Source organism: Corvus kubaryi, unplaced genomic scaffold (genome assembly GCF_017639235.1).
Source record: "Corvus kubaryi isolate FWS band 111438036 unplaced genomic scaffold, C.kubaryi_AGA036_p1.0 76, whole genome shotgun sequence".
Classification (NCBI taxonomy): Eukaryota; Metazoa; Chordata; class Aves; order Passeriformes; family Corvidae; genus Corvus; species Corvus kubaryi.
This window is the reverse complement of record NW_024582063.1, coordinates 1,503,345-1,516,158: the sequence shown is the minus strand read 5'-3', so window position 1 is coordinate 1,516,158 and position 12,814 is coordinate 1,503,345. Positions and strand designations below refer to the sequence as shown.

At 50.5% G+C, this 12,814-nt stretch overlaps 1 protein-coding gene across 3 annotated transcripts in view; it reads right to left on the bottom strand.

Moving 5' to 3' along the window:
* GALNT14 (polypeptide N-acetylgalactosaminyltransferase 14) overlaps positions 1-12,814 on the bottom strand; it is a 96,942-nt gene that overhangs the window by 15,953 nt on the left and 68,175 nt on the right. For all 3 annotated transcript variants that reach the window (XM_042051566.1, XM_042051565.1, XM_042051564.1), the window contains 4 exons: positions 8,546-8,633; positions 7,807-7,891; positions 6,265-6,368; positions 1,753-1,879 (listed from right to left, as the gene is read on the bottom strand). In XM_042051566.1, coding sequence (XP_041907500.1) covers positions 1,753-1,879; positions 6,265-6,368; positions 7,807-7,891; positions 8,546-8,633 — 404 coding nt within the window. The remainder of the gene's footprint in view (positions 1-1,752; positions 1,880-6,264; positions 6,369-7,806; positions 7,892-8,545; positions 8,634-12,814) is intronic.

Here is a 12,814-nt window from a genome sequence, read left to right as displayed (position 1 = left end):
TCTCTTAAGCATCATCTCCAAGGCAGGAGTGCCTGCGGTTTTATTTAGTGGCTGGGATGGAGCTCTGGAAAGTGTGCCAAAGATTTGTAAATATTTCCTTTGTTTCAATCCAGAAGCTGCTTCTCCTCTCAATCTATACACTATGACATTAAGGCTGGCAGATACCCTAAGCTTAGTAACACCCCAGCTCCTGATGCCTACAGGTACATTTCTCCAGACTGCTTTTCAGTTCCTTGCTGATTAATGGGCTTCCTCCTCTCTCTCTAGGGCAGTAGTCTAAGTGCTCTTGCTCAAGAGATGACTAAATCAGTGTCTACATCTGTACCTAACCTTCCCCAAAGTGCAGGGCTCCTTTGTTTGGCTTCCTGATCTCATTTGAGTTTACAAGAAACACGGGGAAAAACGCCAAGGCTCACACCCAGGCATGACAGAGATGTCCCCTAAGTCCCCAGAGGCCGGTTCCTGACAAGGAATCAGGAGAGCTGTACCCATTCGAGCTCCCCTTGCTCCTCCTGCAGGTGATGCAATGCAGGCACCACCTTTTCACTCAGGTACGCAGCGACTGACAGTGGAGATCATGCCACATCCCAGACCCCTCTGAAGTAGTCTGGCTTCACTACTGAAAGCAAGAGCCCTCCTAGTGATTCTCAAATTTGTGCTCTGCTCCTTGATGCCAGCAATGCCCTGTGCCCATCACTGCCATCCCCTTCCTGCTCCACACACTGTGTGGCTGGAAATCACACATTAGGTGTTAGTGAGAGGTGTAATTTGCACTCCCCCTGTTCTTTGTCTCAAGGCTGAGGAAGCTGCAGAGAGCCTGGGCCAGCAGTAACTCTGGATCTTCACAAATGCTGTAGGCTCTTTCTAACAGTGGGAAGCCCACACTAAAAGGCAAGCCTGGTGTGCAAGCACTCACAGCTGCAGGCTAGCTCAGAAACAACCCTGCATTTACTCTAAGTGCCTCCAGTGCTTTTCTCTGTCATTCATTTAAGCAACAATGTTCAGCCTCAAACTCTAAAAATGGAGGATATCCTTCCTGACCTCACTGGCTGCTCTCATCATCTTTCCCATGCCTATTCCCACTTCTGGATTTCCTCCTTCTTTGCCTGATGGTTCCTGGATCTTAACCCATTTCAGGCAGCCCTTCAGAACCTGATTCAGTCTATGTTCCTGTGTGTGAGGAGAGGTCCCCTTCAGCTGGCATGCCCTGGCAGTTCCTTTGGTGTCCATGCCAGTCAGGTGCAGCCCACTGCTGCCTCTGCTCAGGAAAGAGCACCAGCCTGGAGACAGAGCCACCCACTCCAGCAAGCTGTGTGGCTCCACTCCCAGAGAAGCACTGGGAACCAAATTTTCTGGTTCAGCTGAGCCACACTGAGCCCTCAGCCAAGGTCACTGGCTACTGACAGACGTTGCTGGCAGCCTGATTTCAGGTCATTATAAATGTGTTCTGACGACCTGAAGGTCTAAACCATTTTATGTCCCGGTAGCCAGCGCTCAGGGATGTGCTGGGGCCCTCCCTCCGTTTCTGTGCTGATGAGAGTTACCATATAAATGTCCTATTTCTGTCACATTCTCGATGCTGGAGAAATCCTATGGGACAGTTGTACTGACTTACGTTTTCTTCAGCTCAAGAAATTCCTGCCCAAGGATATTTCAAAGTTGTCCAAACAAACTTTCCTGCTTGTCTTCTCTGCTCCCCCACTCCCTACAAGGCCGTTTCACGAAAAAACAAAGCAAGTACAAACCACTTACTTAATGTATGTATTGGCATTTCCCTCTGGAAAGACGTACGGATGTTTCTTCCGGAAGACATGCCCAACACGGCTGCAGGGGATGATTTCCAGGCTCCCTCCACACATCCACACCCGGAAAGAGATTTCTGTAAGAGAAGCAGCTTCAGCACTTTGTCTTTCTGTCCTAGACAAGTCTGAATCCTGGTGTTAGCTCTTACTTCATCCTCTGCAACATTAAACTAGGGTAAATCAATTACCAGACGGGCTTTCCTAGGCACAACAGCCTTAAAAGCGCATTTCAAAGCTTCTTTGCAAGCTGTTTGAAGTCAGTGCACTTGAAACCTGCCTCTAGCACAGCAGGTGCTACCACAATGGCGAGCGTGAGACGGTACGCAGGTCCCTTTTCATACATCGCAGAATCATCTTGCCAGTTCTGTGCCTCCCTTATTACTTCTGCACTGCCTGTTTCAGAGTCACTTCCCTCCAAAGGGCTGTCAAGTTCACCAGGAGAGGCTATGAATTCTCTTCATTAATGACTACAGCTGTCATTATCAATCCACCATTGATTCTGCAAAGTGAACAGAGAGCTGTGCATCCATCACCTGCCCCAAAATGGACAGGAGCTTACCCTGCCCAGGTACTCTGGGCCTTGAGTGCCAATGCTGCAGTTAAGTAAGGCACACACCTTCACACAAGGAAAGGTCAGCGGTGGGAGGGATTATCCCAAAAATCTGGATAAGCTCTCAGTATGGGAAATGTCTCCCAGTCACTCCAAGCCGCTCTATGGCTGGCCCACAGGGCCCTTCTCTAGGAAAATGAGCTTGTGGCACAATTGACACCAGAAGTTATAAAGCTCTTGGCAGGGAGCTGGATGAGGTAGGATGGGTAAGCAGAATGGCTGATCTAATGGGTCCATCTGGTCCTGATGCTTATGAAGCTATGAATCTGTAGCTCTATTGTCAGACAGTCATGCTCAGACAGAACCAGCGTGGAAAAGAAATGAAATCAAAATGAAAAGGCTTCTGCAGTTCTTCAAATCCTGTTTTATCATCCATGGACAGTGCAGAGCTATATAAAGCATGTATCTACTTCAAAACTAATAATTCCTTTTCACATGCACACCCCCATTTAAGTACAGAGTTAAGACAGAAGAACACCTCTTGTCTTTGCCTGCTTGTGCTCCCAGCAGTCCCCTCACATATGCCAGCACTTGTCCCCAGGTCGGATGCTGGCAAGACAAGCACCTGTGGCAGGAAGGCCAATTGGGCAGTGTGGACAGGACTCCTCCTCCTCCAAGGGCAGGCACTGCTGGCTTACAAAGCTTCCATCCCTCCAAGAACAGCTCACAGCTTCACGGAGCAAAGGCAAAATGGAGCCCGGACTTCCAAAGCCCTCTCAGCACACACAGCTCAGCCCTGAGTTGCTGCAGAGGTGGGAGCCAGGTTCATGTTGCTCCCATCCCATTCCCAGCACACCCGCCTGCTCCTGAGCTGATGGAAATGGGAGGCTGGCACAGCTGCAAAGCCCTCTTGCCTTGATGCCTGAGTCCAAAATTCAAGGCTTTGATCCCATCCCCAACAGCTGGCCCTGGCAGCAGGGACAAGCAATGGCAGGAGTGGGAAAGCTCAGCAGGGAGCAGTATTCCTTTCCAGAAATTCCCTCCCTTTCCCTTCACTGCCGTGTTTACATGCAAGAGCTGCCAACAGCAGCTGGAGCCTCACCACTTTCCCCAGTGCTGGGTATTAAGAGGCCAATAAAACGTGCCCTTGTGCCATGTCCTGGTGCTATATTGGGAGCAACCCTAATCACAGGTGCAGGGAAATGAGATTATGGCAGGATGTGGCCACTCTGAGCTGCTGCTCTCGCTGCCCCTCGCACAGGGCCGTTGCTGTCACTTGTCTGCGTGTCACAGCACTGGCCACTGCTGTGTCAGTCACAAGGGCACCTGATACAAGGGGACAACCAGCTGAGCAGCTGTGGAGCACAGCATGGCTGCTGCAATGTGCCTTCCCCTCCTCTGGTCCTTCTGCTCGGCCTGGGAGAAGAGCAGCTCCCTGATGTGCTAAAAGGGAAAGACTCACACCAGTCAGTCCTTGCCTGATCTTTTCAAAGCCCAGTGAAGAGGTGATCTCTGTGTATTGTGAACTGGAATGAGGACACAGTGCACAAGAGATGCTGAGGAGTCTGAGCTCTCTGCTTCAGACTAGTTGCACCCTGCAGAGCCTGCTCCAGGCACAGCAGAAACAATGAAAGCACGAGTTCCCACAGGTAGGGATGATCCATGGAGCCATCCATGGCGAGTAACAAACAAGGTCTCCAGACAGGCAGCCATGAGCAAAGTGCCCTAATGGAAGGTAAACTGAGGCACCAACTGAAGCATGGTACAGGGTAAGCTCAGAGGAGTCAGGGGAGCAGGAATCAACAGTGTCCTTCACTTGACCCTCAAGAGATGTCACCAGCACAAGTGGCCCCTCCAAGTGACCCCCAGGAGGGGTGTGAGCACTACATGTTGGGGTGCACTGGACTTGGCCTTCACTCAGCAAAATACCTCCAGCACTTCTTGCTGGCCTGCAAGTCCATTCTGCCATTACTCATCTACAGGGAATTCAGTAAATTTAAGAAGCAAAACACTTATGGTGTCCTCCTTCAAAGCCAAACACACTCATTTTTGTTCTGCCTGAATCCTCCAGCCCCCTCCAGCTGCCCTGTCAGTAACATTAAAGGCAGCAGCCCTACTCCTGGGGACCAGAGTCCTGCAGCCCCTCAGGACTAAGCTACCAGGAAGAGCATGGTTCACTGCAAGCACCCAAAATGAGCAGGTCAGCTCCTGCTGTCCGTTCCCTGCCCAGAGCTGACCAGGGCCAGCAGGGTGCAAAGGAGAGATGGGACACGCTGCCCTTGACTGCTGCACCTGCAGGAGATGGAGCTGTGAGCTGGGCACACTTCTGCTCCCAGGGCGATGGGCAAGACAGGCTCTGCCCTGCTGCTATGCAGGCCTGCACATTTTTGCTGCAATGTTAACCCTGATTTTGCTTTCCTTTGTCACATGAGGCCCTGGTACACCTTGCAGCACATTCAGTTCCCAGCCAGTGCACGTTTGGTCAGGCCCAGCCTCCTGGGGCACAGCATCCCTAAGGGAAACCTCTCCTCTGTAGGATGGGCCATAACCAGGCATAAGGAGCACAGTGCCTGCCGTGTCATGGGACAAGCCTGGCAGGGGACAAGCTGCCAGGATGGAGCTTCCCCCAAGAGCAGGCTGTGCTGTCACTGTTCATGTCCCAGGAGCAGCTCAGAGACGAATGATGAGCACAGACAGGCAGCAGGTCAGGCACAGCATGGCAGTTCCTCTCCCCCTTTTCTCCTGTCTAGTTCCCTTCTTGAGTGCTTTCTTTGGGCTTTTGATGCAGCAGGGGAGGCGGCAGGGCTGTCACTCCCCTCCCAGGTTTCCTCACAGCCACGTCACTCAGATACTTCAGGTCAGTCCAGAGGCAAGATACCCGCCCACAAAGAGCAAGCATGAAAGAGTGAGATTCCTACTGCATGATATAAATAAATAAAATGTATCCAGAGGGACAAGGCACGTGAAGGAAACAACAGTGCCAGGCAGCGGATGGATTCCTGCAAGGCGGCAGCATCTGCTCCCTTGGATGACTGACAGCATCATGTTTTAGGACACAAGAGCCTTCCTTCCTGGCTAGCCGCACTCCCCAGAGGTGCAAGCTATTAAAGCCAGGTTCTGATCCATCTGCCTGGCATCAAGTGCTTCCCCCTTTTCTCGTGGGTACAGTCAATTGTCCTGATCCACAGCATCTCTATGGCTTCAAAGGGAGAACAGCCCAGCCCGATCCAGCTCTGCTTGACAAGTGGACAAGGCTGTTACCTCTTTCATGTGCCCTCTCAAGTGTGCTTGCAGAAGATTTCTTAATGCCCATCTTGTCCCATGATAAGGGCCAGAGGTGACTGAATTTAGGTCAGCTCAACCCTTTTTTTTGGTGCAGGAGAAGCGATGGTATCACAGAGAGCCTGGCAGCAGTCAGCCACCCAGGGACACAGGAATGGATAAGCAGCCGTGTTACTTTGCTACCTGTTTGCTGTATGCAGATGGAGCTACAGGTACTCTGCAAACTCAAGGAGGCACTGATACCTCAGTTCATAGCTTGGAAATGCTGTCATTAATGGAATAAGACATATTCTTTGCTTTATTAAGGAGAAAATAAGATCAGGAAGGAATAGGAGGGTGCATGGAGTGTTCTCTCATCTGTTGGTAACACCAAAGCTGAAAACTCTGTGGTTTAGGGTATTTACCTCCAGAAAATCAAAGCAGGCAGTCCCAAGTACCAACAACTGCTCACTTCCCATCATTCATGGTTGCTGGATCCCTCACTCTCCTAAGACCACAACCTATGACTGTAAATGAAGGAAACCACCCACAGCATTCAAAGCAAAGTCCAAAATGACCTTGTATCCATCTGGCATGACTCTGAAAAGGAAGCCAATACAGCATGGCACAGGAAGATGAAGAACAACTCACCGAAGTTCTCCCCACCCCAGATGTCCATGGCACTGTCATACTTCCCCAGGTGGTTGAACCAGGCCTTGTCGATCACAAACAGCCCCCCAGCAATGATGGGTGTCCTGCAGAAGGGACAAGGAGAAGAGGACACCCTCTCAAGCACTGCTGTAGCACCTGGATGCACAGAAGCAGCCCTTCCCTTTGCCTCCTCTTCCATCACCAGGACATTACCTACGTATCACCTTCTCACTGAGAAAAGGACAAAACACCTCAAAATGCATCTGAGCCTTTCTTTCGGCTGCCTTGGTGTTTTGCTGTCAATCATAAATTGCCTGGCACTTAATGACTGGCTAATGCACCTGTCAGCACAACTCCTACAAGCCCAAAGTTCACATCCCTGATTGTAGGCTTCAGAATCAAAAATGCACTTAGCACTGAGGGGTTATTCACTCAGATGGGCTTTTTGCCTGGAGCCAGCCTATTAAGAGCACCATTCCACCGGGGAGAGGAAGGCAGAGCCAATTCAGAAGGGCTTTTTAAAAGCCATCACTAGCTGTGTGATCTTTATTTCAAACTAGGGTTATTTTTCTTTCTTTGGATTAGCTAAGAAAACTGCACAGAGAAAGCCCATGGAGGAGGGGAGGGCAGACCCAGAAGATAGCTTGAGGAGACTTGCTGTTCGCTGGCACAAGTGCCATCTCCATTCAGTTGGAGACACTGTGGATGCCTCAGCATAGGCTTGGGAGGAGCTGGGGTGACTGCTGTGCCCAGGCTAATCTCCACTGTGCCCTACATTGCAGAGTGATCACGAATGCAAGGGCCAGCCTTTGGGAAGCCAGTGAGAGCTCCTGTTAACAGCAGCATCCTAAGGAGAAGCAGTGCTTTTCTCCCCTGGGAGCCTTCTGAGGCCCTGAGCTTCCCCCAACACTTGGTGCCCACACCTCACACCTGGCTGGGGCTGTAGACACCAGCACCAGGCTTGCTGCCAGCAGCAGTTCCCAGCAGAATGAAGGACCCCCTCCATCCCACAGCATGAGGACAGATGGCATCTCCTCTCCTGTTCAGCTCTGCTCCCTCTCCTGCACACCCCAATTTCTGAGGAGTCCTCAGTGAGGTCCAGAAGAGCAGTGCGGATCTGGGAAGGCTGGACTAGACACCAAGTTTATCATGAGGGCTGAGGACACTGCCTTATTTTTAAAGTGGTAGCTGAGCTGAGGGAAGCAGTAGTCTACAGCACTGGGCTTTTTCCCTAACCATAATCCTTAGCACTCCCAAAACCCCAGTAACCATAAATACACCCCTTCTATCTTTGTGGCAATCTCAGGCTTCAGTATTGGAAGGCGAAGCTGCACTGCAAAACCCAGGCTAGCCAGGAGCTCGCCAGAGGCACCTGAAGTTCAGAGCAGCCCTGGAAGAAATAGCACACTGCTACAGTGCATGGGGACACACATGAGGTCACATGAGAGGCCTGTCCTGCCCCACGGGGACACACATGAGGTCACATGAGAGGCCTGTCCTGCCCCACGTTAGCCAGGTGCCTCCTTCCCCCTCCTGACTTACTTAATGGGCTCGGTGGGATCAAGTCGTTTGGCTTTCTGCTCCGGGGAAAGCTGCTCCCATTTGAAATGCAGACTCCAGTCAAAACCTAAAACCAGAGTAGAGAAGTGCCATGGGGAAATTAGAAATTGATATGGATTAGGAGGCAATGCAGGCTGCAGAAGCTGTGTTTGATGGAGCATTTTCCCCACTTTCAAATGACTTAAGCCACAGAGACGCAGCTCTTGGGAGAAAAGTCCAATGCCTAACATATTTTACAACTACATATGAACAAGAAACAACACATTGCATTACAATTGCAAAGTCAAGTGCTCCAAAGGCAGGAAAAGTCAGAATTAAAGCTGCAGCTGAAACCTCACTTAGTCCCCCTGTGCACACAGAAGCACGCTCTGATGGATACTGCGTGCTACAAATAGCACAGGCGTACTAATAAGCAGTACACTCGCATCCTCCAGTTGCTGCCTAGACATCCCCCATCTCCTCCTGTCACTTCCAGTGCTGCCCAGGGTGGCTTTGATGTGACCCTTCTTTCCTGCTTGACCGCCTTATCCACTGCATTCCTCAGTGCAAGAGCATTCCTCATGCCACACCCACCTGTGTGTGGAGCCACCAGCGGGAGCACCAAGCAGTGCTACTGTGCATTTTTGTGGGGCAGCAGGAAAGAGAGGTGTGGTGCAAAGGCCAGTGCACATTCCCACCATGGAATGGATGCCCACAGGACATGCACAAAGCTTGGACTCACCTCCTCTGAGGTCTGAGGAAGCTGCCACGTAGGCAAAAGTGTCCAGGTTGATGATGTCAATAACGGGGCTGACCACTCGGGTGGGATCCTGCAAAGCAGAAGAAAACAGACCCATGACTTCAGAGGGCACCACTCAAACTGGGCAAGGGACTCCAAACTTCTGGAGACACCAAGGGGCTGGAAACATTGGCGTCATTCAGGTCTGCCAGGGACAAGTGCCTATTACTGCCTCCTCCTCCTCAGGCTGTGCCTGTACTTGGCACCCAGCTGGGCTGGATGAAAAGTTCCTTCTGCCTTTTGCAAATTCACCAAAATATTCCCCTTTCACCTCCCTTAAGTACTTTTAACTGGATTTCAGAAGTCAAGTGACAAACAGACAATTGAAATGACAGAGGAAAAACACAGCCAAATAGCTTAAATATGGGTATTTTTTTTAATGCACCAACTATGGCAATACAGTTAGTTTTGCCAAAGGTATGAAAGGGTTAAAAAAAAAAGACCTGATTTACTCAAAATAGTTGGTGGTGATTTAATTAACATCTTGTTATGGGCAAAGAGATTATACAAACAGTTATGAACAAAAATATCTACAGGAGGAAGAGACTCTGACAGCTTTGACTGGTCTCTTATCTCCCTTTTTCTTTTCAAAAATCCCAAACTCCAATTATAGCTCAAACTTCAAGGTTTTACCCTCGCCAAATCAAATTGTTTTTTCACAGCTATACAAAGGAAAGCATCTGAGCACACATGGGCTTGCTCTCTCACTGGGAAAGACTTTGTTTTAGAAATTAGTCCTGACAAAGAAGTATTCAAATGCAGCTGTAGGAAGAAGCAACCAGAGGCCATGAGCTGGGAGCTGGACGAGAGCTGATTTTCCAATTGAGCATGACAAATACTTGGTATTTCCTTAACAGGGTCAAGCCAGGGATCTCACCATCACTTTCTGTGAGTCAAACATCTCACTGAAAGGGCAAGGTCTGCTGTACCTCTGTACTGCATGGGGAAACACAAGTCATATCCGAGCACGATGAGCCTTTCCATCGTGGCTGCTGCACAGTGCCACACAAGCTGCCACAGCTCAGTACAGCCAAGCATCCTTTAATTGCCTGAGGCTAGGGGAAAGGTTTTAAGCAAAGCATCTGCTTTGTGTGCTGAGCACTGCAGGGAAAGGATTGCATCCACTCATTTAAAACCTGCCCCTCAAACATCTTACCTGCAAGCACTTCTAGCTAGCTGACACTCACCCCCAATTTCAATTCCACTGCTACTCCTTGCACAGCACAACTTCTTGAAAGAAAAATCCCCTTCACATCTGGGGCTGAGTGCATTACTGCAAAATACTAACCTTGTGCAGTGCTATCTTCTTCCTGCCTCACTTTCCCTGCCACATCCTGGGAACATTTATATTTACTCAGCTTTCATGGAGGTCACTCTGACCCTCAAAAGAAAAGCAAGGCATGCTCAAGAGCACAGCGCTGTTGCTATGATTTATTTTGGGCTGAGCACCAAATCTTATTATAGGCAGCTTCATCTTTCTGGTTTTTTTGATACCCACCCATGCCAGGGCGTGTTAATATTAACAACACCCAAACCTCCAATCCTCTTTCACAAACCTCAGAATTCATTTCTGCAATGCACTTCTCAAACACACCAATATATGCACCTAAACCAACAGGAAAAAACTCTAAAGAATGGGCCTGAAGATTACAGATATATTTCAGACTTGGAGAAGGACCTTGGCTGCAGCGTGGCTCCTAGCCTCTACATCCTGACTTTGTAATGGTCATCAAAAAGGGCCACAGTTGCTCCTCTGGCCCCACAGCAGGATTAGGCAAAGACTAGGCAGGCTGCCCCTCATGTGTCTCCTTTTTCCCAGGAAAGCATCAGACTGGGGGGTATTTGAGCTGGGAGCAGGGGGTCACCATTCACTGGTTCATCCCAGTGCCCATTTGCAAATCTAGTTTTGGGGTGAGCTTGTTGAGTTATACTGTAAAAATACCTCGGGATGGATAATTACATTTTTAGAAAAGTTACTCAGAGCCGCCCTGAAATGCACCATTAATGGCTTTAGAGATATTTGTTCCATAAGTAAAAACAAGAGCCCAGGCCCACACACTCCCAACCACGCTTTTGCAAACACGCTGGTGCAAGACACTGACCATCACTGCTGCTCCCTGAGACAAACACCCTCTCAGGCACAGGGCTGAGATCCCCCAGACCTTCTATCTTTCCCCCACACTCCATCACTTGCTCTTCCTGCTTGCTTCCAAATCCATATGCTGGTTACGTGCTGCCCACGCCCACCAGTGAGCATCAGCCGTGGGGGGAAAACCATCAGCTGCTGGGAGAGCTCGAGGTGGAGCTTAAGGGGCACCTCCACAGAGGTGCACGGTGGCACACATGGGCTCTGGCACTTCCCACCATGGAAAGTGGCAGGAATAGCTGCTCTGGCTGAGAAAATAAGAGAAGCGATGCGCAGGGTGGCTGGGCTGCAGTGCAAAAGTGATGGGTGTGCTTTGAGGCACTCACCGCTCATTTGCTTGGAATGTAAACCACATTAGCTCAAAACAGACTGTTCCTGGGTGCAACAGAGTGAGAAAATGCCCTTCCTAGGCAGCTGATCCTCATGGAGCAGTTGGACAGGGAGCCCATCTCTTGAGCACAGCCTGAAGGTGGCAGCAGTAACATTTCATACACTTCACTGAGCAGTACTTCAACCCTGCTGACAAAGATGGGTATGGTGGGCCGGGGAAGGAGGAGACTGAGGACTCTGCCCTTATCCCGCAGCTTCTGCGAGCAGCTAAAAAGCAGGCAAGCGGGACCCCTCTGGCTTTGCAGGGTCCTCAACACTCTTTGTAGTACATCTCCCCTGCTGCCTGAGGCTGCAAGATACTGGGCAAGGTCAGGGCAGCATGAGCAGCACTGCAAGCTTACAGACTGCCTTACTTCCAGCTGGGGAAAGATTGAATCCAGGAGAGTTCACAGAGGTGATGTGTGCCTTTGATGCTGCATTCAGACCACAAGGCACTGAAACTCCTACGGCAATGCTGCACATGGCATTCACGCTCACCCACCCCATGGGTGCCGGACATGGGGCACCGTCCCGGAGCTGCGTGGGACAGCAGATCTGCCAGCCCCCTTCCTGCCGCCTTCACCGTCCTTCTCCTGACAAAACACATCAAAAGCTCTGCCTGGGAAAGATGCAATTGCTCTGGATACTCCTCACTGAAGAACAGCAGGGCTTTGGCAAAAAGCAAGGACGCTTGCCTTAAAAACACCCAGAGGAACAAGTGATGCTGTAAAGCTCACTAGTGAATCCCACCCTGGCCAGGCCAGCCATGAGGCTCCAGTAGGATATCCCAGCATGTGTTCTCACAGCTCTACTGGAGGCACGATCGATGATGTGAAAAGACCATTTTCATTACATTACCATCTATCAGCAGCTCTGTGGCCCAGCCTGCAAACCGAGGTTGGGACCTCTCCAGCGCTGGCTATGCTGCGAGTGCCAGCAGCACCGACTGCCCTCGCCCACATGAAGGGACCTGACCTGGTGCTGTGCCCCCCTTCCCCCTGTCCCATTGCTGACACAGAGAGTGGATGCACAGCCCAGCCATCACAGCTGTCACATCTGCAGACGTGAAAAGCAGGATGCCCTAGATGAGGGCATCGTGAACACCAGCCAGGCAGTTTCTCCATGACCCACCACCTCAGCCTCCCCTTGCTCCTCAGCTGCCCTTATGTCAATGTAGCTCAGTAGCTACAAAATTGCTGAGTAATTAACACTAGCAATCAGGAGCCAGAGGTTTAGCAAGGGTGAACAAACAAGGCACGGCAAAGGGAAAGGATGGTGCACCTCCACCAGAGCTGCAGGCTTCAATCCCTGCACTCTGCTGCCAGCAGGTCACGGGCACAGAGCTCCCCTGACTCAAGTGACAAGGTGCAGCAGCCTCTGTGTGCACGTCTGGCAAGAGACGCGCCGCCGGAGAAAGGCGAATGTCATTGTCTGCTCCGAAATCAGCAGAATTTAAATCCTATTAAATCAATTTATTAGCACTTAATTTGCATGAAATTAAATTCGGCCCCTATTCAAGGAGCCGTCACTCCCTTAAATCATCATCACTGAGCATTTTACATGAGCCTAATTAAAATCTCTGCTGGAGCACTGCCCACATATTCCCCTATCACCACTCAACCTGTGCCTGCCAGTTAAGAGTCCTGCTGCCCCGGGAGACACCTTGTCCCGCCCACCCACATGCTTCCCCAGTCACA